The 26,709-nt window shown below is 44.1% G+C and overlaps 1 protein-coding gene and 1 non-coding gene across 5 annotated transcripts in view; one reads left to right on the top strand and one right to left on the bottom strand.

Moving 5' to 3' along the window:
* The window catches only part of LYN (LYN proto-oncogene, Src family tyrosine kinase), a 158,340-nt gene that overhangs the window by 15,840 nt on the left and 115,791 nt on the right, over positions 1–26,709 (top strand). For 2 of the 4 annotated variants that reach the window (XM_032759749.2, XM_032759750.2), the window contains exon 1: positions 2,184–2,466. Coding sequence is in view for 2 of the 4 variants with exons in the window: in XM_058443634.1 (XP_058299617.1) it covers positions 2,050–2,466 (417 nt within the window). In the remaining 2 variants the exon portion in view is untranslated. Of the gene's footprint in view, positions 1–80; positions 164–949; positions 1,046–1,325; positions 1,417–1,500; positions 2,467–26,709 lie in introns of those variants that run through there. The other 2 variants (XM_058443634.1, XM_058443635.1) reach the window with 2 other exon arrangements.
* Positions 25,186–25,318, bottom strand: LOC116813996 (small nucleolar RNA SNORA1). Its single transcript, XR_004371103.1, has one exon. It is a non-coding gene; the product is annotated as a small nucleolar RNA SNORA1 (small nucleolar RNA).

Below are 26,709 nucleotides of genomic sequence, written 5' to 3'. Positions count from 1 at the left end.
ATGAGGATACACTGTACATAACGTATTTACAATACTTCCTTCTCTTGCCCTGCCCATCGTATTCCTTCCTTTCTTCAAAGGCCCACCTACCCTGTCAAGGAGCCTTATTGATTTGCACCCTGCCTCTGATCACTGCCTTCTGTGCTCAATTTAGAGAAAACTGGTGAGATAAATCAGTCAATCAGTCAATTAACCAATCAATCAATACCAATGAAGTATTTTAAAGCACCCAACATAATTTCTGGGAGGTAGAATGGGAAATAGATAAATATAAAAGGCAGTGCCTTCCCAAAAGGAGTTTACCAGTAGTTGAAGAGACAAGCCTAACATGGGCAAACAATGCTAAAAAGTACCTAGATCTAGTTTAAAAGAATGTTGCACACCATACATGCTACAGATACTTTAAAAAGTTGCCTATCTATAGGAGCTTTAAATAAAACTTTCCTGAGAAATAGAACTTTCATGGGACATTAAGAAGGAAAGACAGATATGGAGAATGATTGAATGAACTATTCAGCAAGTATAAATGCAGCCTACGAAGTGGAAATTAGCATCGTATTGTTTTTTTCCAAATAAGAATTAAGAGATGAACTTAGTGAGGACACTTCTGTGAGGAGTTAGGGAGTTGGGGAGTTGGGTGCAAGCTCAGGTCAGCCTGATGATGCTTTGTTCCTTACCCTGAGAGATATTTTACCAAAAACACTGACAGGTATTTCTGATAGATTAACCAATACCAAACGTTTTGAATCCTATTCTTATTTGCCACACGTTTAGTCAGGATCTCAAGGATTCATTAGTAGCAGCAGATACTTTAATGTAGGGTTAATATATTTGAGAGGTCATTCTTAAGAAAAGTCTAGGCAATAGGCCCTCAGGTAGTGAATTATTCCATAGGATTCTTTGTTTTTGTTTCATTTTTTTTTTTTCATTTTTCTATTTTTCTCCATAGGATTCTTGATAGGTTTCAATCACACACCTTCCCATGGGTAACCCACCCCTTCTGTTCAGCAGTAAACTAACAACTACATACCAGTAAACATCACAGGTATAAACCACCTTTCTTTTTTTCTTTTAAGGAATTAGTATGCAAACTTTAGTACTCCTTTCCTAGTAACAAATAACTGCTGTATCAGATTGTGTCACAAGGCAGCTGCTTTGACTTATTGCTCCGTAGCTGGAGCCAGCCTCTTCAGAACATTGTTAATGAGAGAAAGGAAGTGCTTTGGGCAGTGTCTGGCCCATCACGCCCTCTGTAAATGTTTGCTATTAATGCAAAGACCAAGTCTCCCACAGTGTCCAATTTGTTTCCTTGTAAATTCTTCAAGGTACTGCAATGCTGGGATCCCAGAGAACAGAATCTGGCTTAGAAGAAGTGGGTATCCACGGTGCCCGAGCCTAATCTTACATCTTGGACTTGTAAGTGGCATTTATTGAGTCGAACATGACCTTGAGCACGGGGTCATACATTCTTTCAGCAAACACTGGTTAGGCACCAGCTGCTACGTGCAAGCACTGCCCTACATGCTGGGATGCAGCTGTAGTAGGAATGAAATAACGCCAGCATTCCTGCATGCGGGCAGTGCGGGCCCTGAACAGAAAGGTACACGAGATAGGCATCCTCACATCCATTGTCCTGGGAGGAAACTAAGGCTTTGAGAAACGGAGAACTTGCCGGGCCATTTGACTCCACGTCATCCCCTCCCCCGTCAATGCCCTGAACAGCCTCCTGTACACCCTTAAGGAACTTACTTTGTAATGATTATTAAGAACTTAAGAGACCCCGAGCATCACCTCGGCATATCGCATCCTTTCTCTAGAGAACTCCTAATGTTGGACGGGATCAGAGCGCACCTCCTCCGCTCCCGGGAGCACCCCCTTCCTAATACCTTGGGGATGGGTCAGAAGGAAAGGAAAGGAGACGCGAGAGGTGTCGTCGATGTGCCTGCGAAGCCCAGGCTCCTCCGGAGATCCTTCCGTCCGTCCCTATAGGAGAAGGCTGGCCCGGGCTGCTCCACTCCCCGGAGCTGCAGACTGAGTCGCCAGGTTTCTATGCCTTCAAAGCCCTGCGCGACGGCCACACCAAACACCCAAACCTTGGGCAGGGACCAAACGGTCACTTCCCCGCCCTCCGGGCTCAATATGCAAATCCGAGCACCAGGAAGTAGCTGGGACCTCTCGGCCGAGCCCAGAGACAGCCAGTTCCTCTCCCGCCGCACCGGGCCGCGCTGCCGCTCGCTCCCCGGCCGTGGCGCCTCCGGGCCAGACGCGCTGCAGTCTCCAGCCCGCGGCAAGCGGGGCGGCCGCGCCACCCCCGGCTCCGCGCCAGCAGCCTCTCGCCGCGCGTCCCGCGTTCCCGGCCAGCAGCCTCCCCCTACGCAGGTCCTGCTGGGCCGCCCCGTCGCGCCCCCCGCTCTGAACTCAAGTCACCGTGGAGCTCCGCCGCCCCGAAACTTTCACCGCGAGCGGGTGAGTCCTCTGCGCGAGCCCAAGGGTGGGCGCGGGCACGCGGGCAGTGGGTGCAGGGGCCGCGGCTGTGCCACCAGCCGGAGTCCCGGTCGCAGGGTCGACTCGGGGCCGGGGGCATCGGCGCGGCCCGAGGCGGCTTCCTGGCCGCACCGCCTCCGGGCCCCGGCGGCGAAGGCTCTCAGATGTCTTCAGCCGGCGGGTGACCGGGCCCGGGGAAGCCAGGGCGCGGGGACTGAGGCTCCGCAGGTGTCCGCCGCGGAGCCGCTCAGGGGAGCGGTGGGAGGTGCGGGCGCGGGGGAGGGCTCACCGCAGGTCCTTCCCGGTGAGGGCCCGAGGGCCAGCTGCTGTCCCCGCTCCGGCCGCTCCTCGCGCACAGTGGGGAAGCCCCTGCCCTTGCGGAGCGGGCGCGCGGCGGGGATACTGGAGAGGACTCCTCGGATTGTGCAGTCTGATCTCCCCTCTGGACCCTGGGTCCCCTGGAAGTGGGAGACGGGGCTCGGCCGGCGCCCTCTCGAGGCCCGAGGACAGTTGCCCTTCCTGGTGGCCCCGGGCAGGAGCGTGACGTCGAGGGGCTGCGGCGGAGGCTGGAGTTCACCCTCCCGCTGCGGCGCCTCTCGGCCTGCCGAGGAGCAGCCCGGTCCTTTTGCTGGCTGAGAGGAAGCGAGAGTTATTTTAAGAATTCAGGGGTTGCCTTTCCTTCGCCTTGGGGGAAGGGCCTAAGAGTCAGTTCCCACTTTCTTGCATTCTCTGGGTCCATGGTGGCATCTTTTGCTTGCGGTGCATTCGTAACTTTCCAACACCCTGCCTGTCGTGCGGATTAGCGGTTGTGTCTTCATTTGTTTGTATATCCGTGTGTGTTAATTATCCCAAATTCGCCCTTCTTCACCAGCTCAGAATCTAGGCCTTGCACTTTTCTGGCTGAATATTTAGGGGACCGATTATTGAAATTCCCTGTTTGGGTTTCTTCATCTTTGAGAGAGCATATATACCTCAGGGGCTGTTTAGTACACACAAAGCCCCTAGCACATACCAAGCATTTCATAAACGATGTTACTGTTATTTATTGCAGCGAATTCTATTCATATAAACGAGGCTTCTTGGTTCTTTGCAGCTTGGTGATGTTGAACCTAAGACTACCGTGTCTGATTTAGCCATCTGACCTTATTAGTAAATCTGCTTAATAAATACATGAGGGATTTGCTGTCCCAAAGCAGGGCCCAGTAGTCTGACTTTCCCTAAAGAACTAGCCAATAAACTGGTGGGCTACAGGTATGTTTTCTCTGTACAGCCAACACCTAAAGCCATGCCCTGGGGAATAGGCACTGCAAGAGCCCAGGCCTTACTAAGCCCTTCTCTGGAAGAGTAAGCTTTGTTGGGAAAGGGTGGCATCCAGTTAGTCCCTCCATTCTCATTCGGAGGTAAGCAGGTAAGCGCTTTGAGGCCTGAATAAATTTCATTGGATCATAGAGCCTTTGGTGAGTGGGCCTCTTTGGATGTAAATGTGTGGCCCTTTTGCTGAGTGAAGGATAGAGGGCAGCAGACGTAAGGGGAGAGAAAATAGGAACCAGGAAATTTGAGTTTTGGCGTCTTCCATCATTTAATATGGTGTGATTTGGGATAAGCCACTTGGGCCATTTATTCAGCCAACATTTCCTTTATAGCAGCAGCCAGAGTTATATTGATTTGTCTGCAGGTTGATAGTCTGTATTCACCATTACAGTGGAAGCTCCATGAAAACTGCTTCATCTGTCTTGTCCAAAATGATAGCCCCTGTGCCTGGTACATAGTAGGTGCTCAGTTCAAGATTACTTGGAAGAAGAAATGAAGGCCTCCTGTGAGCTTGCCCTATGCAAAACTGAGGACATAGGGAGATGAAGAAATAGAGCTGGTCCCTAAGGTGTTTGAAGCCTACTGGCCCTTTCTGTTACGGTTTCTAAAATGGGGATTTGAGAGGCTTTGTTGACTGTAAAGTTACCCAGCACTGAGTTACCCACATTTAGTGTTCTAAATGAGAATCTCCACTCAGCACCACTCTTCTCTACTTATTACTGGAAGAGAGGTCCTGATGTGGGATGGCTAAGATGTTTCCTGCAAAGGTAGTTGGCCCAATCCAGAAGACCTACATTATTTTAGAGTCATTGGTGTTACAACGGTAGGTGGAAACTTTGTAATCCCGCCCCTGCCCCGCCCCTCCAATAGCTTTCTTTTAGCAGAAAAGTGGCCCAGCACTGTTCAGTGACTTTGAAAGCCTTTCACTTCTATCTGTAGTATTTGTTTTTAGAAATAAACCACCAAAAACATCTGAGATTGCAGTTGGTTCACATGACTATATGGAGTTGTAACTTAACAAAATTAAATCATATTATTCATGTACAAACCCATACTAACTTTATAAATAAGGACACCATGTATACATGCCCACAGCAGGGAACATTGTTATAAGTTCACTCCTACCGATGATCTCAGTGATGCATGGATGAGTGTTAACATTGAAAGGCCACCACAATCATTAGTCAGGACATTGATCAGTGTCACATTGACAGCAGAGACAGCCTCAGACCTTTTCTGGCTCTTCCTAGCGATGATGGTGAAGGTGTTAGCACCTTTCATTTGTTCAGGGCTCTGAAGTCTTCCTGAACTCTAATTTCATTTGAACCTCTTGTGGCTCCTATAGGATGGAGAGGAACAGATACAGAAAAAGATTCAGGGGGTTGTCTGAGGTCATGGGCTTGGTTAAGTGGTACCATTAGGAGTAGTTGGTATGTTTTTTGGCTCTTTCTACTTGTCCACCTTTGGACTTGTAGTGTGTGCTCAATTACAAATGCCTCTCAACTTATGATGAGGCTGTGTCCCAATAAACCCAATCGTAAGTTGAAAATACTGAAAGTAGAAGATGCATGTAATACACTTAACCTACTAAACATCATAGATTAGCCTAATCTAGCTTAAACATGGTCGAAACACTCACATTAGCCTACCGTTGGGCAAAATCATCTCACACAAAGCCTATTTTATAATAAAGTGTTGAATAGCTCATGTAATTTATTGAATACTGTATTAAAAGTGAAAAATGAAATGGTTGTGTGGGTACTTGAAGTACAGTTTTTACTGAATGCCTAATGCTTTTGCACCATCGTAAAGTTGAAAAATCATTAAGTTGCAGACCATCTGTGCTTAAAAGCAAATAAATAGTTCATTTAACAAACATTTTAAAAGTGAAATCATGAGTTAATTTTCTTTTATCACTTGGTAATTGTCTGAACTAAGTGGCTAACTGCTCAGGACATAGCAGATGCACCATCAAGCTGGGCACTTACAGCTGTCTTCTAGAAATGAATTTCTGTGCTTTTTAGCACTGCTTCTTGCTTGGGGGTGGGAAAGGGTGGTCCCTAGTAACTGCTAAGATGACACCTATACTGGCTGCTGTCCGAGCAGCTCTACTGGCTGTCTTGGGGGCAATCAGTTGCTTATTGGTTAATACAGAAGTACCTGAGTAATACTTTGCAAAAGGACTTTCCCCCACCTCTGCTGGGAGTGTCTCCCTGTAAACTTTACGAGCCTCCGGGTTGTTTTATCAGTGAGAGCATCATTCAAATGAAAATATAAATTAAGGAGACAGAGCTCATAGGACGCACATTAAAACACCTGCTCATTTTGAGCACCTGCTGTGTGCAAGGCACTGTTCTAGGCCAACAGTATAGATATACATTGCCTCCCATCTTTTAAGGCTGATAATGAAGAGAAGAACATGGAAGAGGAAGTTGTTGGGCTTTTTTTCCAGTCAGAAATACTGAAAGATTTCTTACAGCTGCCTGGTTTCCTGATACTTAAATTGTGAAACTTTGAGTTCACTCCATTATCATTTCTAAAATTTATTTTGAATAAGTTCCCTTTCCGGGGAGATACCCATGTGTAGAAAATAGTATGGAAATCTGCCAATGGAGGGATTAGAAATTTTGTCAGTTTAAAGACTTGGAGCTTTTGAGATATTTGTTGTTGTTTTTTTTTTTTTTTTTTTTCTTTTTTGAGATGGAGGTTCACTCTGTTGCCCAGCCTGGAATGCAGTGGTGCAGTCTCAGCTCACTGCAATCTCTGCCTCCTGGGTTCAAGCAATCTTCCCTGCCTCAGCCTCCTGAGTAGTTGGGATTACTTACAAGCATATGCCACCACACCCAGCTAATTTTTGTATTTTCTGTAGAAATGGGGTTTCACCATGTTGGCCAGGCTGGTCTTGAACTCCTGACCCCAAGTGATCCGCCCGCCTCGGCCACACAAAGTGCTGGGATTACAGGTGTGAGCCACTGCGCCTGGCCTTTCTGGAGTATCTTTGGCTTAAGTTAGTTGGAAGGGCTCTCTTTATATTTTATTCTGCCTCCCACTGAAGAGACAGAGTTTTTGCTCTTGTCACCCAGGCTGCAGTGCTTTGGCGTGATCCCAGTTCACTGCACCTCCATCTCCTGGATTCAAGTGATTCTCCTGCCTCAGCCTCCCTAGTAGCTGTGATTACAGGTGCCCGCCACCATGCCTGGCTAATTTTTGTATTTTTAGTAGAGACGGGGTTTCACCATGTTGGCCAGGCTGGTCTTGAACTCCTGACCTAAGGTGAGCCTGCCTCGGCCTCCCAAAATGCTGGGATTACAGGTGTGAGCCACCGTGCCCGGCCCTCTCTTGTAATTTAGAAGAGCAAGTTTAAATACTCGGGATGATGTATTAAAAAGCCTCATCCATGCTGACAAGAGCAGGGGCCTGTAGTAGCCTTTGTTGTTTATCCTCTTCATCCTGTTCTGTACTTCATTTTCTCTCATTACTGAATTAGCTGGCAGCATTCCTTATTTGCCACAGAGCTATTTCTTAAAAGCTGTACTTACACTCGGGATGCAGTTTTCCTTGGTATAGAACTCTTCCATGGCATTGCTCTTTCACTGGGCTTTATTAACCCTCGGGCTTCCAGTACCCTTTCTTCTGCTCTCCCCAGTTCGTTCCCTGTCATCTTACAAAGGCTTCTTCAACCAGGAATTGGCATGAGCTGACCGTGTATGGGAAGAGATTGTCAGTTAATCTCATTATTGCAAGTGCTCAGTGTTCAGAATGCTGCTACTTAAATGACATCCTGTAGAACTGCATGAATCGGGATACATTCAAAGAATCCATTTCAGTGGCTGTTTCTTGATGGTTGAGGCTCTGCTTTTGGGTTGTAGAACACTGGGAAGAAGTCTTCATAGCTCAGATAGTTTTTTAGTTGGTCTCATTTCCTTTCTACAGTCCATGCTTCAGGCAAAGTTACATATTGCCTGCCTGCCCACACCTTTCTGTGAGCATCTGAAATCTTGCTCACTCTTCTTTATTGACACCAGACCATACCGGTTGGAAGCCTTTCCAGTCCCTGCTTTCCTCCCTCCATTGGTGAAACATCTGGTGGGGAGGTCTTCGGGTGGTCTTTGGGCCTACCCTTGGGTGCTGGTACAGTGAGACTGGAGAGATGGGTGTGTATTCATTCTGCCTCCCACTGAAGCAATGACGTCTTCTTGGTGTTTGGGTCTCTGGGTGCCCCTACTCTTCCTGTAAATGTTAACCCCCACGGAGGTGAGGGGAATGGAGAAGCTTGTCTCAGAGAGGCTCTCTGGAGAGGGAGGACCACTTCTGCTTTCCAGGGGGAAGCTGTGTCACGGAGAGCAGAACTGTAGCCCGATGCTGGAGAGAGAAGGCCCCAGAGGAGGCAGGCAAGGAAGTGATACTTCCTCCTCCCCAGGCCCCTGGGTCATTTGCCTGCAGCCCCACCTTCCTTACCACCCAATGCTGCGTTTTCCTCGGGGTTCTTTCTACCCTCTGCTGCCCTCTGCATTTTTGGTTTGCCCTTAAGTGAGGGATGGGGCGGGGGTGGGAGAGAGGAGGAGTCTGGAGTCTTAAGGGCAGAGCTTGCTTTGCGAAGCCCACCCTGGCCATGCCTGACTTTTTCAGCAATGGAAAAATGTACATTTTGAAATTCCCCATCATGGAAACTGTTATGAAACTCTTGGGTAGATGTTTCGAAATCTTTTAATGTTCAGGCTACGTAATAATTTTTAAATACTAACTATAATAATTCAGGACTATTTTAAAAATTGTTAAATTCCTTCTTAAATTCTTGGGATAGAACAGTGGCTGTCAAACATCTTCTTTTTATTTTTTTTTATTTTTTATTTTTTGAGATGGAGTCTCACTCTGTGGCCCAGGCTGGAGTACAGTGATGCAATCTCCACTCACTGCAACCCCCACCTCCCAGGTTCAAGCGATTCTGCTGCCTCAGCCTCCCGAGTAGCTGGGATTACAGACATGCGCCACCACGCCCGGCTAATTTTTGTATTTTTAGTAGAGACAGAGTTTCACCATGTTGGTCAGCCTGGTCTCGAACACCTGACCTCAGGTGATCTGCCCGCCTCGGCCTCCCAAAGTGCTGGGATTACAGGCATGAGCCATACTCCCAGCCTGTCACACTTATTTGACCACAACCCATAGCAAGAAACATTTTACCTTGTGCTCAAATACACTTCTATCTGCAGGCAAAACAAAATAGAAAAAGGAAATACAATCTGGTGGATGAGCCCCTCCCCTTAACTTGCAGGGGAATGTGGCCTGGAGCAGCTTCTCTGAGGTAGGATTGGCCAACTCCATCAGCGTTTGTTTGTTTGTTTGTTCTGATGTATAATAGATATACATAGTTTCAGGGCACATGTGATAATTTAATACATTCATATAATTTGTAAAGATTAAATCAGTATTTGAGATAGCCATCACCTTAAATATTTGTTTTCTTTTTAAATACTAGAATCTTTTGAATTTTTCTAGCTGTTTTGAAATGCACAATAGTTAACTGTGAACTCTAGTCACCCTACGAGGTCTTATTTCTTCTATCAAACAGTATGTTTGTATCCATTAATCAACATTTTTTCATCCCCCCTTCCAATGTACAGATGTGGGCAGTCCAATAGGCAGGTTTATTAAACAAACACAAATTAAGTTACGTTCATATAATGGGATACTTTGTAAATATCTTAAAAGATAAAACATTCAATTACAGTTACTAATATGAAAATTTTTTTTTTCAAAAATTGAACACGGCCAGGCCGCCAGGCGCAGTGGCTCTTGCCTGTAATCCCAGCACTCTGGGAGCGTGAGGCAGGAGGATTGCTTGAGCTCAGGAGTTCGAAATCAGCCTGTGCAACCTGGTGAGACCCTGTCTCAAACAAACAAACAATAACAAAAGAGCTGAACACAAACTAGTAGATGACATGATACCATTTCTGAAATAAAATATTCATATATGGACACATCATCTATAAACTCTGCATTTCAAACAATTTTTATACTAAGATCTTAATAGTGATTATTTCTGGGTGACAGTTGAGTGCTGTTTTTACTTCTGTACGTCTTTATATTTAAAAGAATGAGCATCCCATATATATATAAATATATATATAAATCCCACATATAAATATATACATAAATCCCATATATAAATATAACTATATATATATATATATATTTTTTTTTTTTTTTTTTTTTCTGAGACAAAGTCTTTCTCTGTCACCCAGGCTGGAGTGTGATGGTATGATCTCGGCTCACTGCAACCTCCACCTCCCGGGTTCAAGTGATTCCTGTGCTTCAGCCTCCTGAGTAGCTGGGATTACAGGCACACACCACCATGCCCAGCTACTTTTTGTATTTTTAGTACAGACGGGGTTTTGCTGTGTTGGCCAGGCTGGTCTCGAACTTCTGGCCTCAAGTTATCCGGCCGCCTCAGCCTCCCAAAATCCGGGGATTATAGGCATAAGTCATTGCGCCTGGCTCCTTATATGATTTTAAAACGGCAGGATATAAGGAGCAATGGAATGAAGCCAGTAGGACTGCAGAGGGCAGGTGGAAGCAGACAGGGAACTTTGGAGCTAGAGTGGTTTGAAGGACACTTGATGGATATAATTCTAAGAGTCCTGTCTCAGGAGAGCTGATGCGCTGTAAATGTTGTAAATAGAATATTTTCTTAAAGAATCTTCCACTGCTATGTTCAGTATTCAGTTTAGCAAACTTTTCCTGGGTAGCTACTGGGAGTCCTGCACAGTGTTAGGAGTTGGGGTACAAACCTGCTGTGTTGGTGGAAATCCTGAAGGGAGTGGGCCACACACCCTGGAAGAAGGGGCTTTCCTGAGAAAGGACAGCCTGACTATGCAGGGGTCATTCCACATTACCGGAGCTTGTTCCAGAGAGGCAGTGGGAGGCTCCACAGGGAGGCTTGGAGGGTGCTTGGCCCTAATACTAAATGTTGGACTTCGTGGCATCAACGAAGGGGAATCACTGGAGCCTTTTAGTATGAAGCTAATTTTTTTGTCCATCACAGGCAACTTCTTGCCTACGCTCTTTTACAATATGGCATTTATGACATAGCCAAGAGTGAAGACACGTTGAACACTGACTTAATGCTTTGAGTAGGTGGAGAGTTGAATGACTCAAGGCTACTTCTCTAGAGATTAATTTGAAGCTGGAAAGTAACATTTATTTCTGTTATCTATGACAGCAATAGGCTTAAGCTTGTAATTGTCATCTGCAAGTAGGTACTTGACACCTCCCCTAAGTGACCTGGAGAGTGACAGATACAGTAATGGGCACAATCCTTGGTTTTTTGTTTTGTTTTGTTTTTGAGACAGAGTCTCACTCTGTCATCCAGGCTGGAGTGCAATGGCGCGATCTCACTCACCAGGGATTTGGCCACCACGCCTGGCCGAATCCCTGGTTTTAAGCAAAATTTTAATATGGAGCTTATGGTTGTTAGTATAATGAAATGCGGCACCATAGCAGTTGATTTTTGTCTTTCAGAACCACATTGGCTTTTTGTATTGTTTCAAATTTGATAGATGCCCAATGTACATAACAAAAATTTTCCCTCATGTGTATTTATTTATTTATTTATTCGTTTATTTGTATGTTTTGAGATGGGGTCTCACTCTGTCGCCCAGGCTGAAGTGCAGTGGTGCTATCTCGGCTCACTGCAGCCACCACCTCCTGGGCCCAAGCCATCCTGTCACTTCAGTCCTGGGTAGCTAAGATTACAGGCCCTGCCGCCAGGCCTGCCTAATTTGTTTGTTTTTTGGGAGGCCAAGGCAGGAGGATAATTTGAGCTCAGGAGTTTGAGACCAGGCTGTAATCCCAGGCTGGAGTACAGTGGTACAGTCGTAGCTTACTGCACCCTTGACCTCCTGGGCTCAAGCCATCTTCCCACTTCAGCCTCCAAGTAGCTGGGACTACAGGTGTGTTCCACTATGCCTGGCTTATTTTTTGTAGAAATGGGGTTTGGCCATGTTGGCCAGCCTGGTCTCAAATTCCTAAGCTCAAGGGATCCACCCACCTCGCCTCCCAAAGTGCTGTGCTGTGCTGGGATTACAGGCATGAGCCACTGCACCCAGCCCATGTATATTTATCGAGTGCTGTATGTCATGATAGTGGGTGGTTTGGGGAAATACCAACATAAGTAAGTGGGAGGTTTCTATCCTAGAGGCGTTTGTTGTGCTCTGTTCTCTCTGGATTGTTCACAAACCAGAATGCTGATCAATGACTTTGCTAGGGTTGTGGGTGGGCGACTTGCTCAGGAGATCCCTGGCACCCAAATGAGTGCCCAGAAATCACTCTGAATGGTCAAAAGTAAGGCAGGGCAGGGCGGTAGAGCACAGGGTGTCGAATTATTTCATGTGGGGGCTGAAATCCCAGGTCTCTCCCTTCCTGACTGTGGGCTGCTGCTGGCAAGGTGCTGGCCTTGATAGCCTCAGAGTCCTCATGTTTGTTGTGAGTGTTCTAGGTTACAGTGGATTCCAAACTAGCCACAAGTGAAGCACATAGCTAAATGGTAGTCATTGGTATTGTTATCAAAAGCAAGTTGCTTAGCTGGGTGAAGTGGCTCACGCCTATAATCCCAGCACTTTGGGAGCCTGAGACAGGTGGATTGCTTGAAGCCAGGAGTTCAAGGCCAGCCTGGGCAATAAATTGAGAACCTGTCTCTATAGAAAAAAAAATAAGAATAAATAAAAACAAATGAAAATTACTCAGAGTGCAGTGATGTAAGCCTATAGTCTCAACTACTCAGGAGACTGAGGCAGGAGGATTCCTTGAGCCCAGGAGATTGAGGCTGCAGTGAGCAATGATTACACCACCACACTCCATCCTGGGTGACAGAGCGACAGCCTGTCTGTAAAATAATAATAACAATAATAAAAAGAAAGTTGTTTAGGATGGCTACTATAAAAAATGAGAAATCATGATGAAATCATGTCATGTTAAAAAAGAACACAACAACAAAAATCAGAAAATAACAAGTGGTGCCAAGGATGTGGAGAAATTGGAATCCTGTGCATTGTTGATGGGAGTGTAAAATGCTACAGCTATGATGGAAAATCACATCGTAGCTCCTCAAAAAATTAAACATAGAATTGCCATGTGATGCAGCAATGCTACTTCTGGGTATATACCCCAAAGAACTGAATGTGGGGTTTCAGAGATACTTGTACACTTGTGTTCATAGTAGCATTATTCACAATAGCCAAGAATTATAAGTAACTCATGTTCATCAATGGATGAAACAAAATGTGGTTTATACGTACATTGGAATTTTTTTTTTTTTTTTTTTGAAACAGAGTTTTACTCTGTCACCCGAGCTAGAGTGTGGTGGCACCATTACAGCTCACTATAGACTTGACTTCCTGGGCTCAGGTGATCCTCCCACCTCAGCCTCTTGAGTAGCTGAGACTACAGGTGCATGCCACCATGCCTGGCTAGTTTTTTGTATTATTTGTAGAGATAAGGTTTTGCCATGTTGTCCAGGCTAATCTTGAACTCCTGGGCTCAAGCAATCTATGTGCCGCGGCCTCCCAAAGTGCTGGGATTGCAGGCATGAACCACCGTGCCCAGCCATACAATGGAATGTTATTCAGCCTTTAAAAAAAGGAAATGCTGGCTGGGTGCAGTGGCTCATGCTTGTAATCCCAGCACTTTGGGAGGCCAAGGTGGGCGGATCACCTGAGGTCGGCAGTTTGGCACCAGCCTGACCAACATGGAGAAACCCCATCTCTACTAAAAATACAAAATTAGTCGAACATGGTGGCACGTGCCTGTAATCCCAGCTACCTGGGAGGCTGAGGCAGAAGAATCACTTGAACCCGGCAGGCAGAGGTTGCAGTTAGCTGAGATCCCGCCACTGCACTCCAGCCAGGACAACAAGAGCGAAACTCCGTCTCAAAAAAAAAAAAAAAAAAGGAAATGCTGACACATGGTACAACAAGGACAAAACTTGAGGACATCATGCTAAGTGAAATAAGCCAGACACAAAAAGACAAATACTGTATGAGTCCACTAATGTGAAGTTCCTCAAATAGTCAAATTCATAGAGACAGAAAATAGAATGGTGTCTTCCAGGGGCTTGATGGGGGAGGGAATGGGAAGTTACTGCTTAATGGGTACAGAGTTTCAGTTTTGCAAGATTAAAAGAGTTCTGGAGATGGATGGTGTGATGGTTATACAAGAATATGAATGTACTTAATGCCACTGAGTTATATACTTAAAATAGTTACGATGTAAATTTTATATTGTGTTTATTTTACCACAACTTTAAAGAATGAAAAAAAGTTTCTTGATGAGCAGAAATGTGTACAAATAGACAGAGGTGTCCTTGAGGATATTTCATTAAGTTTGATAAATTGCTCTTCTTCTGGCTGGGTATTTACCTACCAAGCAGACAGGTGTTCACTTTTTTGGCAGAGAGAGGACAGGATCTTTAATCTTTGTCATTTAATACATGGCCACATGGATTGCTGGCTGACAGTATATTGAAATGGCTGTGATGTGGGAGAGGGAATGATAATGGAGAAATTTACAAAGGCAGAGACTGTGGATTACAAAGTAAGGAGAAACTTCTAACCATCAAAGCTGCCTGCGTGGGTCCTGGAGAAGGGTCATTCTCCAGCATTAAACGTTTGTCAGCAAAAGCTAAGAGATTCTTATAAGACCTTTTAGAAAAGGTTGCATTAAGGCCAGGCGCAGTGGCTCACTCCTGTAATCCCAGCATTTTAGGAGGCCGAGGCTGACGGATCACCAGGTCAGGAGTTCAAGACCAGCCTAGTCAACATAGTGAAACCCCATCTCTTCTAAAAATACAAAAATTAGCCGGGTGTGGTGGCACACACCTGTAGTCCCAGCCACTCAGGCCGCTGAGGCAGGAGAATCACTTGAACCCAGGAGGCGGAGGTTGTGTTGAGCCGAGACCACGCCGTTGGACTCCTGCCTGGGCGACAGAGCAAGACTCCATCTCAAAATAAATAAATAAATAAAAAGTTGCATTAGATGGCTCTAAAAGCTGCTTCCTGATTTGATGATACGGTTATATTAATATTTCTAGCCATGCACTGATTGACTCCAAATTACATAATAAGAAAGTATCTTTCTGTTTTTTTTTGAGGCAGGGTCTTGCTGTGTCACCCAAGATGGAGTGCAGTGATACCATCATAGTTCATTGCAGCCTTGAACTCCTAGGCTCAAATGATCCTCCCATCTCGGGATCCCAAAGTCCTGGGATTATGAGCATGAGCCATTGTGCCTTGCCAAAGAAAGAATATTTCTGACAGAGTTCTTTCTAACAGGATTCAAGGGAATTTTTAAAAAAGTTTTCCCAGTGCAGGAGTGTGTGTGTGTGTGTGTGTGTGTGTGTTTAAAATTTAAGTATAACACTTACATAGAAAAGTGCAGAAAACAGAAGAATCCAGCTGAATGCAAAGCCTTGTGTAACCACCCCCATGATCAAAAAGCAGAATGATATTGACCCTCCCCCAAGCAGTACTCCCCTGAAAGGCATCTGCCATTCTACTTCTAGTTTTTATTTAGTTTCCAGTGTAGGCGTCTAAACAATAAAGTGTAGGGAATTGAAAAGCAGTACAAAGCCATTTGGTTTGGCAAATAAACAGATTTTCAAGCTGTGGGTTTGGCTACCACCGGCATCTCTGTGTGTGTGGAATTTACTTGGAATTCAACTGGAGAGCAAGACCTCATCCTGTTTTACCCCGGCGATTCAGTTGCTAAAATTCTCACACATGAGTTTGATCTGAGCCTTATTTAAATACCTTTTTATTCATCCATTAATTAGTAAAATTAGTTGGCACAAGCCATATATAGCTGGTTTTTCTGCACAGCCAAGTAAATTTATAAATGCAAATATGTGGGTGTGATAAGGGTGGTTTCCACTGACCCACATGTAATCAAACATCCTGTTATATGACACAGTGCCAGTCTGTGCATAGGCATTTGAACGTACTGACTGGGTTTGTGAATTCAGTGATGCTATTCTTCAGTAAAATAAGGACTCATTTTTCTGATGTTAAGGAACACAGCACCTTTGTTACTGACTGTTATTTCAACTTCTGTTTCATGTAGTTTTGATATTTATTTTTGTTGGGGGTGACAGAGTGAGGCATAATTGACTTGTGGCATTTGTTAATCCATGAAGTCATGCTTCACTTATGCATCATTCAGAAAACACTTCTTGGATACTCACTACTCATGAATATGCATGCATATGACTTGCAGTCAAAGCCATGAGTTCTCAACAGCAAAACTGTTCCAGATATACTCAGAAAGTTAAAATGTTTAAAAAAACCAGGAGTATAATTTTTTAAAGAAAAATTTCCTTTTATTTTTGTTGTTTTGTTTTGTTTTGTTTTTTAGAAGCAAGGTCTCACTACGTTGCCCAGGCTAGAGTGCACTGGCCATTCACAGGCACGATTATCACTCACACACTATGGTCCTGAGATCCTGGGCTGAAGTGATCCTCCTACCTCAGCTTCTCGAGTAGCTGGGACTAGAGGCATGTGCCACTGCACCTGGCTTAGAGTATAAATTTTTGTGTCACACAAGATATGAAGAACATGCACAGGCACTGGACCCATCTGTGGGTTCATCTTTCTGTGGGACCCACTAAGGGACCCATCTTTCTGTGAAAAAGTCACAAGTGAAGTCTGGGCCATGCAGGGAATAACCATACCCCAAGAGAACATGCTGAGCCTGTAGTTTGCCTGTCACTGCCTGTCTGCATCCCCCAACACCCCCAGCTTATTTTTTTTTTTATTTTTTACTTTTTATTATTTTAGACAGGGTCTTGCTCTGTTGCCGAGGCTGGAGTGCAGTGGCATGTTCATGGCTCCTGCAGCCTCTACCTCCTGGGCTTAAGTGATCCTCCCTCCTCAGCCTCCTGAGTAGCTGGGACTAGAGGTTCATGCCACTGTGCCAGATTAACTTTTTGAATTTTTTTTTTTTTGAGACAATGGTCGCTCTGTCACCCAAACTGAAGTGCAGTGGCTCAATCTTGGCTCACTGCAGCCTCAACCTCCTGGGCTCCAGTGATCCTCCAACCTTAGCCTCCCAAGTAGCTGAGACTACAGGCATGTGCCACTACACCTGGCTAATTTTTTTTTTTTTTTTTTGACAGAGTCTCATTCTGTTGCCCAGGCTGGAGTGCATTGGCACTGTCTTGGCTCACTGCAACCTCTGCCTTGTGGGTTCAAGCGATTCTCCTGCTTCAGCCTCCTGAGTAGCTAGGATTACAGGCGCCTGCCACCATACCCAGCTAATTTTTTTGTATTTTTAGTAGAGACGGGGTTTTGCCATGTTGGCCAGGCTGGTCTCAAACTCCCGATCTCAGGTGATCCACCCGCCTCAGCCTCCCAAAGTTCTGGGATTACAGGCATAAGCCACCACGCGTGGCCTGCCTGGCTAATTTTTGTATTTTTTGTACAGATGGAGTTTTGCCATGTTGCCCAGGCTGATTTCAATCTCCTGTGCTCAAGTGATCCGCCCACATGCTTCAGCCTCCCGAAGTTCTGGGATTGCAGGCGTGAGCCACAGTGCCAAGCCTAAAATTTTTTGTATAGTTGGGGATCTCACTATGTTGCCCAGGCTGGTCTTGACCTCCTGGGCTCAAGCGATCTTCCCACCTGCTTCAGCCTCCCAAAGTGCTGGGATTACAGACGTGAGCCACTGCAGCCAGCCCCAAAACTTCAAGTTTAATTTCCTCCAGCCACAGTTCCTGATGCTTGGCATCTCTGCGTTTTAACTGCTTGTCTCTGTTAGCAACTGCTGGATGCTACAGAGGATTTGAACAAAGAGTGAATCCTGGGAATGGAGGGAATATTGGACTAAGGAGACTGACCAGAGCAGAACAGTTTCCAAGTGAACAAGTGAGTCCCTCAGTTGGAAATAAAGTAGGAAGAGATGGGGAAATAACTTGGCTGGATTCCTTACTAATCTTGGTGAAGAATATAGGTATGGATTAGTAACACTGTAGTAGCTAATGAGAAATATTCCATGTTGTGAACTTTGGGGTGTCTGAGGAGCAGCATGATGTCTTAGTCACAAACTGAGAGTTGGGAATTGGTTTCTGGGTTGGGTGTGGTGGCTCACACCTGTAGTCACAGCACTTGGGGAGGCCAAGGCAGGAGGATCACTTGAGGCCAGGAATTCAAGACCAGCCTGGGCATCATAGTGAGACCTCATCTTTACAATTTTTTCTTTTTTTTTTTAAAGGAATTGGCTTCTAGTCAATGCTTTGTCAAATAACAGTCTTGGGACATTAGATGAAGTTCCTTAAGCTCTTCAGGCCTCATTTTTCTAATATGTAAGACAGTAATAACAGATTTTTGTTTGGTATCTCATCCAGTTGTTGTAAGGATTAACTGAGATAATGTACCTGGGAGTTCCTTGAAGAGTCTAATTTTCTTCCCAGTTTTGGCTGTTGTTTTGGATTAAACTGTACTACCCTGAGCCTTTTCTTGATTTTGGAGGATCCCTGCCCACTCCCCACTCGTGGTACCCCTGGCATGTTTTGGTAGATTCACTCATGCATCATCACTAGTCCTGTGGGGAAGTGGAAATTTGGTGTACATACCAGGTGCACTTTCATTCTTCTCAAAATGTTATGACAAACAGCAAAGAGAACACCTTTTCTTTTATCATTAGCTTATCCTTAAGCATCTCGTGAGGGGTAAAGCAATTAAAAAAAAAAAACAAGTTTTAGCTAGACGTGGTGGCATGCCCCTGTCATCCTAGCTGCTCTGGAGGCTGAAGCGAGAGGGTCCCTTGAGTCCAGGAGTTGGAGGCTGCAGTGAGCTATGATTATGCCACTGCACTCCAGCCTGGGTAACAGAGCAAGACTCTCATCTCTGAAAAAAAAAAGAAAAAGAAACAACAACATCAAACAAAGAAACAAAAGCAAGTTTATAAATAAAGAAACAGAATAGCAGGGACATGGATGAAGCTGGAAACCATCATTCTCAGCAAACTAACATAAGAACAGAAAACCAAACACTGCATGTTGTTACTCATAACTGGGAGCTGAACAATGAGAACACATGGACACAGGAAGGGGAACATCACACACCGGGGCCTGTCGGGGGTTCGGAGGCCTAAAGGAGAGATGGCTTTAGGAGAAATACCTAATGTAGATGGTGGGATGGTGGGTACAGCAAACCACCATGGCTCGTGTATACCTATGTAACAAACCTGCATGTTCGGCACATGTATCTTAGAAATTAAAGTATAATAAAAAAATTTAAAAAAAGAAACATAGAATAAAAACCATACCTAATTTAGTAAGAGAGGCATTCCTCCCAAGCTCCTCACCTTTATTTATTTATTTATTTAGAGACAGAGCCTCGCTCTGTCAACCAGGTTGGAGTGCAGTGGCATGATCTCGGCTCACCGCAACCTCTGCCCTCCGGGTTCAAGCGATTCTCCTTACCTCAGCCTCCTGAGTTGCTGGGACTACAGGTGCCTGCCATCACTCCCAGCTAATTTTTGTATTTTTAGTAGAGACGGGGTTTTGCCATGTTGGCCAGGTTGATCTCAAACTCCTGACCTTAGGTGATCCGCCTGCCTTGGTCTCCCAAAGTGCTGGGATTACAGGCATGAGCCACCGCACCCGGCCTAAACTTCATTTAAATGATGAGGAAATAACTGCAATGGAATGAGCTGGAGAACCATGTTACTCACCCGAACGCTGGCTTTATGCAGTTTCAACGTCCACAGGTATCTTCTGATTGATCGCATTACAGTCTTGACCTAATTTCTCCTGATAAGGAGCTGAAAATCAAGCAACAGTACATTAGAACTTTGATTCATGTGACTCCTATCATGCCATATAAATGACAATTCAGAGTTTAGATTAAGAACAGTAAAGCTTTCTCTGTTGTACCTTAAAAGGTACTTCCCTCCTCCTATAATAATAAGCTACATGCTTCTGGAAGTTTTACCAAGACTTGAGATCAGGAGGGAGCATTCTGACGCTGAGCACACCTCCGACTTTGCACATGGTGGTTTGGAGGGATTGACGGCACAAGACCCCCAGAGTCTAGTAACAGTTCTGTCTTACTGTTCAAATTTGCCTTTTCTACCTTAATTTCTCCTCCATTTTAACGGAAAACCTACTACTACTACTTCATATGTATCTAAAATATTTCAGAATCTTTAGTAATGGGATGTAAGCACTCTTAGCCATCAGAATAACTTTTAAGGTCAGGCGCAGTTGCTCACACCTGTAATCCTAGCACTTCGGTAGGCCGAGGCAGGAAGATTACTTGAGCGCAGAAGTTTGAGATCATCCTAGGCAACATAGTGAGACCTCATCTCTATAGGAAATTTAAAAAATTAGCCAAGAGTGGTGGCATGGGCCTGTATTCCAAGCTACTCAGGAGGCTGAGGTGGGAGGATTGCTTGAGCCTGAGAAGTGAAGGCTGCAGTGAGTCGAGATCGCGCCACTGCACTCCAGCCTGGGTAACAGTGAGACCTTGTCTCACAAACAACAACAACAACAACAACAAAAACTTTTAAACATTAGTAAGCAATTTTTTTCTTTGGAAAAAATTAAAATGAAAATAGACGATTTTAAGAAAACTTTGTTTTTTAAATCAACTTTAAAATTTTGCTATATAGCTCTATGAATTTTAGTACATGTGCAGATTCATTGAATTATTTTCATAGTGAGAATACAGAAAAGTTCTGTCACCCTCCCTCCAAAAAAAAACTTTCTTGTGCCACCCCCAGCCCAATGCCTGGCAACTACTGACCTGTTGTCTGTCCCCATTGTTTTGTGTTTTCTGTAATGTCATATAAATAGATTCATACTGTATGTGATCATTTTATTGTCTTTTATAATAACAGCTTTATTTTTACTTTTAATTTTGTTTTGAGACAGAGTCTCACCCTGTCACCCACGCTGGAGTGCAGTGGCACACTCTCGGCTCACTGCAGCTTCCGCCTTCCATGTTCAAGCAATCCTCCTATCTCAGCCTCCCAAGTAGCTGAGACCACAGGCACGTGCAACCATGCCTGGCTAATTTTTGTATTTTTAGTAGAGACAAAGTCTCACCATGTTGCCCAGGCTGGTCTTGAACCCCTGGACTCAAGTGATTCACCTGTCTTGGCCTCCCATAGTGTTGAGATTACAGATGTGAGCCACCACGCCCAGTCGAATAATAGTTTTATTGAGATATAATTCACACATTGTATAACTCACTCAAAGTATACAATTCAGTAATTTTTAGTATGTTCACAGAGTTGTGCAATCATCACCACAATCAATTTTAGAACATTTTTATTATACGAAAAGAAATTCTGTATCCTTTAGCGCTCACTACTCTCTTCCACTTGTCCTGGGCAGTCACTAATCTATTTCTATCTCTATAATAAATTTCAGGAAACTGGTCTTAATGATTTCCCTTTTTTAAATAGACAGGTTCTTGCTCTGTTGCCTGGAGTGCAGTGGCACAATCATGGATCACTGTAACCTCTGACCTTCTGGGCTCAGGCAATCCTCCTGCCTCAGCCTCCTGGGTAGCTGGGACCACAGGTGTACACCACTGTGCCGGGCTAATTTTTTTATTTTTTGTAAGGATAAGGTCTTCATATATTGCCCAAAGTGTTGGGATTACAGGCATGAAACACTGTGCCCAGCTAAGTTTCTTTCTTAGTTGGAAGAGTTTTACATTGATGCCAGCACAGTTAACTACCTGTTTTACTTTTGTATCAGGCAATAATTACCTTTCACAGAAAATACAGTAAAAGTAGCAATCCTTTATTAAATATTTGTCCTCTGTTAGGTAGTCAATTCCTTAAAAGGTGTAATATTGATATTCTTGTTATTGATAAGGAAACAGATGCTTGGGGATAATAAATATTATGCTCACTTAACTACTAAGTAAATGGGACCCAAATCAGCCTGACCCCTAAACTGACGTGTTTGTTTTATTTAACTTTGAAAGGTTATTTTTTAAAAAATCACTGTTATAATATGTGGAACATAATGTCCCTGACTTTAGTTTATCAAGCAGACTTTATACATTAACATAAATGTAAACATAGGAATAAGATCACTTCTGGGAAATGTATAATAAATATAATGCAGGGAACATTTATTGAGTGTATATGGTATGTCATTCGTTCTTCTAAACACTCGTCAAGATCATATTCAACCAATCCTCATAACAAGTGTGTGAAATTGGTACGGTTATCATCCCTTTTCTTTTCTTTTCTTTTTTTCTTTTCTTTTTTGAGATGGGGTCTTACACTGTTACCCAGGCTGGAGTGCAATAGCACGATCTCAGCTCACTGCAACCTCTGCCTCCTGGGTTCAAGTGATTCTCCTGTCTCAGCCTCCCAAGTAGCTGGGATTGCAGGCGCACGCCACCATGCCCGGCTAATTTTTTGTATTTTAGTAGAGATGGGGTTTCACCGTGTTGCCTAGGCTGGTCTGAGCTCAGGCAATCCACCTGCCTTGGCCTCCCAAAGTGCTAGGATTACAGGCATGAGCCACCGTGCCCGGCCTTATCCCTTTTCTGCAGATAAGTAAAGATTAATTACCTGGCCAATGTCATGTCACTGTACGAGGTGGAGCTGGAACTTGGACTTAGGATGTTTGGCTCAAGCTTAACTATTGCTCCAGGAATCTAATGTGCTGCCACTCTGACGTGAGGAAGACAAGAGCTCAGACACTGAAAACCAGTCAGCATGGTCAAAACAAGAGAGCCCCCAGTTCTGCCAACTTGGTGCAATTTTTAATAAAACCATAGCTTGGAAAAATGAAGAAGAAAAAAGTTCACTGGAGTTGCAAAGAATATTTAAACATTACATCAAGTTTAAAGCATGGTAAGTGTCAAGCCAGTTGAGCTTTTCTGCATTAACATCAGCTGACAACTTCGTTTGTATCGATTATAAATGTCACTATTTGTTGGGGGAAAAATAATTTTCCTCTTTTTTATTTTTAATTGTTTTTAGAGATAGGATTTCATTGTGTTGCCCAGGCAAAAGTACAGTCATGTGATCATTGCTCACTGCAGCCTTGAACTCCTTGACTCAAGTGGTCCTCCTGCCTCAGCCTACCGAGTAGCTGAGACTTCAGGGTCACATCACCATGCCCAGCTAATTTTTTTTTTTTTTTTGGTGGAGATAGGATCTTACTATGGTGCGCATGCTAGTCTCGAACTCGTGGCCTCAAATGATCCTCCAGTCTTGGCCTCCCAAAGTATTGGGATTATAAGTGTGAGCCATTGTGCCCAGTTTAATTTTCTTCTTTTGCCAAAGCAAAGCTAATAATTTTTTTATAGCTAAGATTTAATTATGTTTGGATTAAACCTTCTCTTCAGTATATATCTCATACTTTTCTTTTGCTAAATACTTATCTAGCTTGCATTTTTTTCCACATTAAGGAGAGTAGTTCTTGGAAATCTTATATTCTCCTCACTCTTTATCTTAAAATGCTGCCACAAAACCTTAGACATTGAAAAGTTGTTAAGGTTCTAGTTGAGAGTTTACTAACAACAAAAAGAAGGATAATTGGCAAAGAAGACGTGGATTGAGTGAGCCACATAGCCCCTTTCCTGTTCTGTTTTCTTGGTGGCATTTGCAGCAGTGCCTCTATGATGCCTGATCAAAACTGGTTTATTGGGAAGTGATGTAAACCGTACTGCCAGTGCTTTTGCTCAGCACTTGGACACTTCGTGGCCGTGTGTCTCATATGATGTTCATAATACTTTTTTTTCCCTCTCCTTTCCCCCATAATACTTTATGAATAGATGTTTCCACTTCTGAATAGTTCTCCGATTAGAATAGCAGTTACAAAATGGTAAGACTTCACCTCATCCTTTAAAACAGGAAAATTGATAGAATTCCTCCACCTCCTTTCATTACTGAGGCTGTCAGATGATTCTTTAAGCAAAACCCCAGTGTTCTCTTGTCTGATGAAGTCAGTGCAAGTGATGGTGTTTTTACATTGACTTTAATATGAAAGGAACGGTTTAATTGAACTGTTTAATCTCAAGGCCAGGCTTTGGACTCCTTCTTGGGCTCATGCATGGGATCCTTCTTTTGCACACCTGTGGCCTCCCTGGAACTACTTCTGGTGGTTTCCCTGGACTTAGTATCCCCCAAACCTGGCAGCCTAGGGCCTGGTGACAGGCAGAGGAATGCATTGCTCTTGCTCTGTGGGGTCGGGTAGGGCCGGGGGAGGTCCTGCATGAATATTTTCAGTGCTAATTCAGAAAGAGCATGGGTCATACACTTCAGGAAACCCTACCTGGGAGCTACAGCAGCACTGCTCTGTCCTAGACTGACCACTTCAGATATTTCCAACGCAGAGCTGCATGTGGCTAGGAGCCGGCTCCCAGCTAAATAGCTTGTGCTGAGTCATTATCAAGTTGCATTTCCTGGCTGAACCAAAGATAAATAGGGAAGAACCTAAACCAAAAATAACATTCAGACTGTGATTCGGGTTAATATACCACCTCAGGGCAGCAATGGAGTCATGACTGCACAGACACAGGAAAGGATCTGGTTGCAGAAACCAAGTGAGTCAGTGATGATGTATCATCATTCTAAAAAACGTACCTGTACTTTCTTTTTTTTAAGATGAAGTTTCACTCTTGTTGCCCAGACTGGACTGAATGGTGCAATCTTGGCTCACCGCAACCTCCGCCTCCCAGGTTCAAGTGATTCTCCCGCCTCAGCCTCCCGAGTAGCTGGGATTGCAGGCATGTGCCACCATGCTCGGCTAATTTTGTATTTTTCGTAGAGATAGGGTTTCTACATGTTGGTCAGGCTGGTCTCGAACTCCCGACCTCAGGTGATCCGCCCACTCTTGCCTCCCAAAGTGCTGGGATGATAGGCGTGAGCCATTGCGCCTGGCCGTAACAGTGTTTTCTTTCTTTCTTTCTTTCTCTTTCTTTCTTTCTTTCTTTCTTTCTTTCTTTCTTTCTTTCTTTTTTTTTCTTCTTTTTTTTTTTTTTTTTTTTTTTTTTTGTGAGACGGAATTTCGCTCTGTAGCCCAGGCTGGAGTGCAGTGGTGTGATCTCGGCTCACTGCAACTTCCGCCTCCCAGGTTCAAGCAGTTCTCCTGCTTCAGCCTCCTGAGTAGCTGGAATTACAGGTGCGCTCCACAATGCCCAGCTAATTTTTTTTTTCTAGAAGTTGAATTATACAAAGTACACTTATATTTTGATACCTGATCCAAGACACAGTCATGTACCACATTACAATGTTTCAGTCAATATATAGCATATGAAAACAAAAAACAGTAGTCCTATGAGATAAGAGCTGAAAATTCCTTATTACTTAAATGTTATTTTGAAAGTCAACATTTTTCTCCTACATATTTTACTGATAAGCATGGCAAAATGTTACAGGTCTCATTGTCACCACTGCAATATGCGTACTGTGATGGAAGCATAACCTGTCTCAATTTAGCCACATTAACTATTTTTGGACACCGCGATCAACAGTGCCCATTCTCATCTAGCATGAGGCTTTTTTTTTTTGGAGACAGAGTCTCTCTTTGTCGCCCAGGCTGGAGTGCAATAGCGCAATCTCTGCTCACTGCAACCTCCGCCTCTTGGGTTCCAGCGATTCTCCTGCCTCAGCCTCCCGAGTAGCTGGGACTACAGGTGTGTGCCACCACACCCAGCTAATTTTGTATTTTTTAGTACAGACAGGGTTTCACCATATTGGCCAGGCTGGTCTCAAACTCCTGACTTCGTGATCCGCCCACTTCAGCCTCCCACAGTGCTGGGATTACAGGCGTGAGCCACTGCGTCTGGCCTATGCCCAGCTAATTTTTATCTATTTGGTAGAGACAGGGTTTCACCATGTTGGCCAGGCTGGTCTCGAACTCCTGACCTCAAGTGATTCGCTTGCCTCGGCCTCCCAAAGTGCTGGGATTACAGGCCTGAGCCACCGCGCCAGGCCTTGTACTTTCTTGAATGGGAAGTTGTCTTCATGGTGAGCAGCTCTTCTTTGAGGTGTTTATTTAAAGTATTCAAAAGAACAGAGAGATTCCAGTAGGGAACAATGAAAATATTAAGGCTTCTATATCATGCCCTATGAGGGAAAGTAGACAAAGACGAAATAAATTCAACAAGAGACTAAAAAACTACTTGAGTGTTTTTGATTACCAACTTTTCATGAGCTGAATAGGTTGAAAATTTGCTACTTTTCTAAGTTTTCCCTTTAAGATCAGGGATAAATCATTTCCTGGAAGGATATTTTTCACTGTAAGCTCTTTCTGTTTCTATGTTGATAATCTAATCTGAATAATTGAGGTTTATTGAGACCTTCCTTTTGAAAGTAACTTGTTACCTATGTATGATTAAGCTGGCTATTATTCTAAATGTAGAATTTAAAGTGTTTTATCCAAGTTGGGCATGGTAGCTCACATCTGTAATCCAAGCACTATGGGAGGCCAAGGTAGGGGGATTACTTGAGCCCAGGAGTTTGACACCAGCCTGGGCAACATAGAGAGACACTATCTTTACAGAAAATAAAAAGAAATTAGTTAGGCGTGGTGGCATGGCCCTGTAGTCCCAGCTAGCTACTTGGGAGGCTGAGATAGGAGGATCCACTTGAGCCTCGGAGGTTGCAGCTGCACTGGACTGTGATTGTGCCATTACAACAGAGTAAGACAGAGTCTCAAAAAAAAAAACAAACTTGTTTTATCATTTATATAGAGCTTGGAGTTTCAAACATAAAGTAGAATTACTTTATCACTTGTAAAAAATTTGTTCTCTGAAAGTTCATAAACAATGAGGTAGAATGACTCCTGAAATTAAAAAAAAAAATAACAGGACTTTTATAGATAAATCTGAAATAAGTACGATGAACAATTTTTTAAATAAGATATACCCTGAAGCTAATACTTTGTAA

The sequence above is a fragment of the Hylobates moloch genome, unplaced genomic scaffold (assembly GCF_009828535.3).
Source record: "Hylobates moloch isolate HMO894 unplaced genomic scaffold, HMol_V3 SCAFFOLD_9, whole genome shotgun sequence".
NCBI classification, from domain to species: domain Eukaryota; kingdom Metazoa; phylum Chordata; class Mammalia; order Primates; family Hylobatidae; genus Hylobates; species Hylobates moloch.
This window is presented reverse-complemented; position numbering and strand designations above follow the sequence as displayed.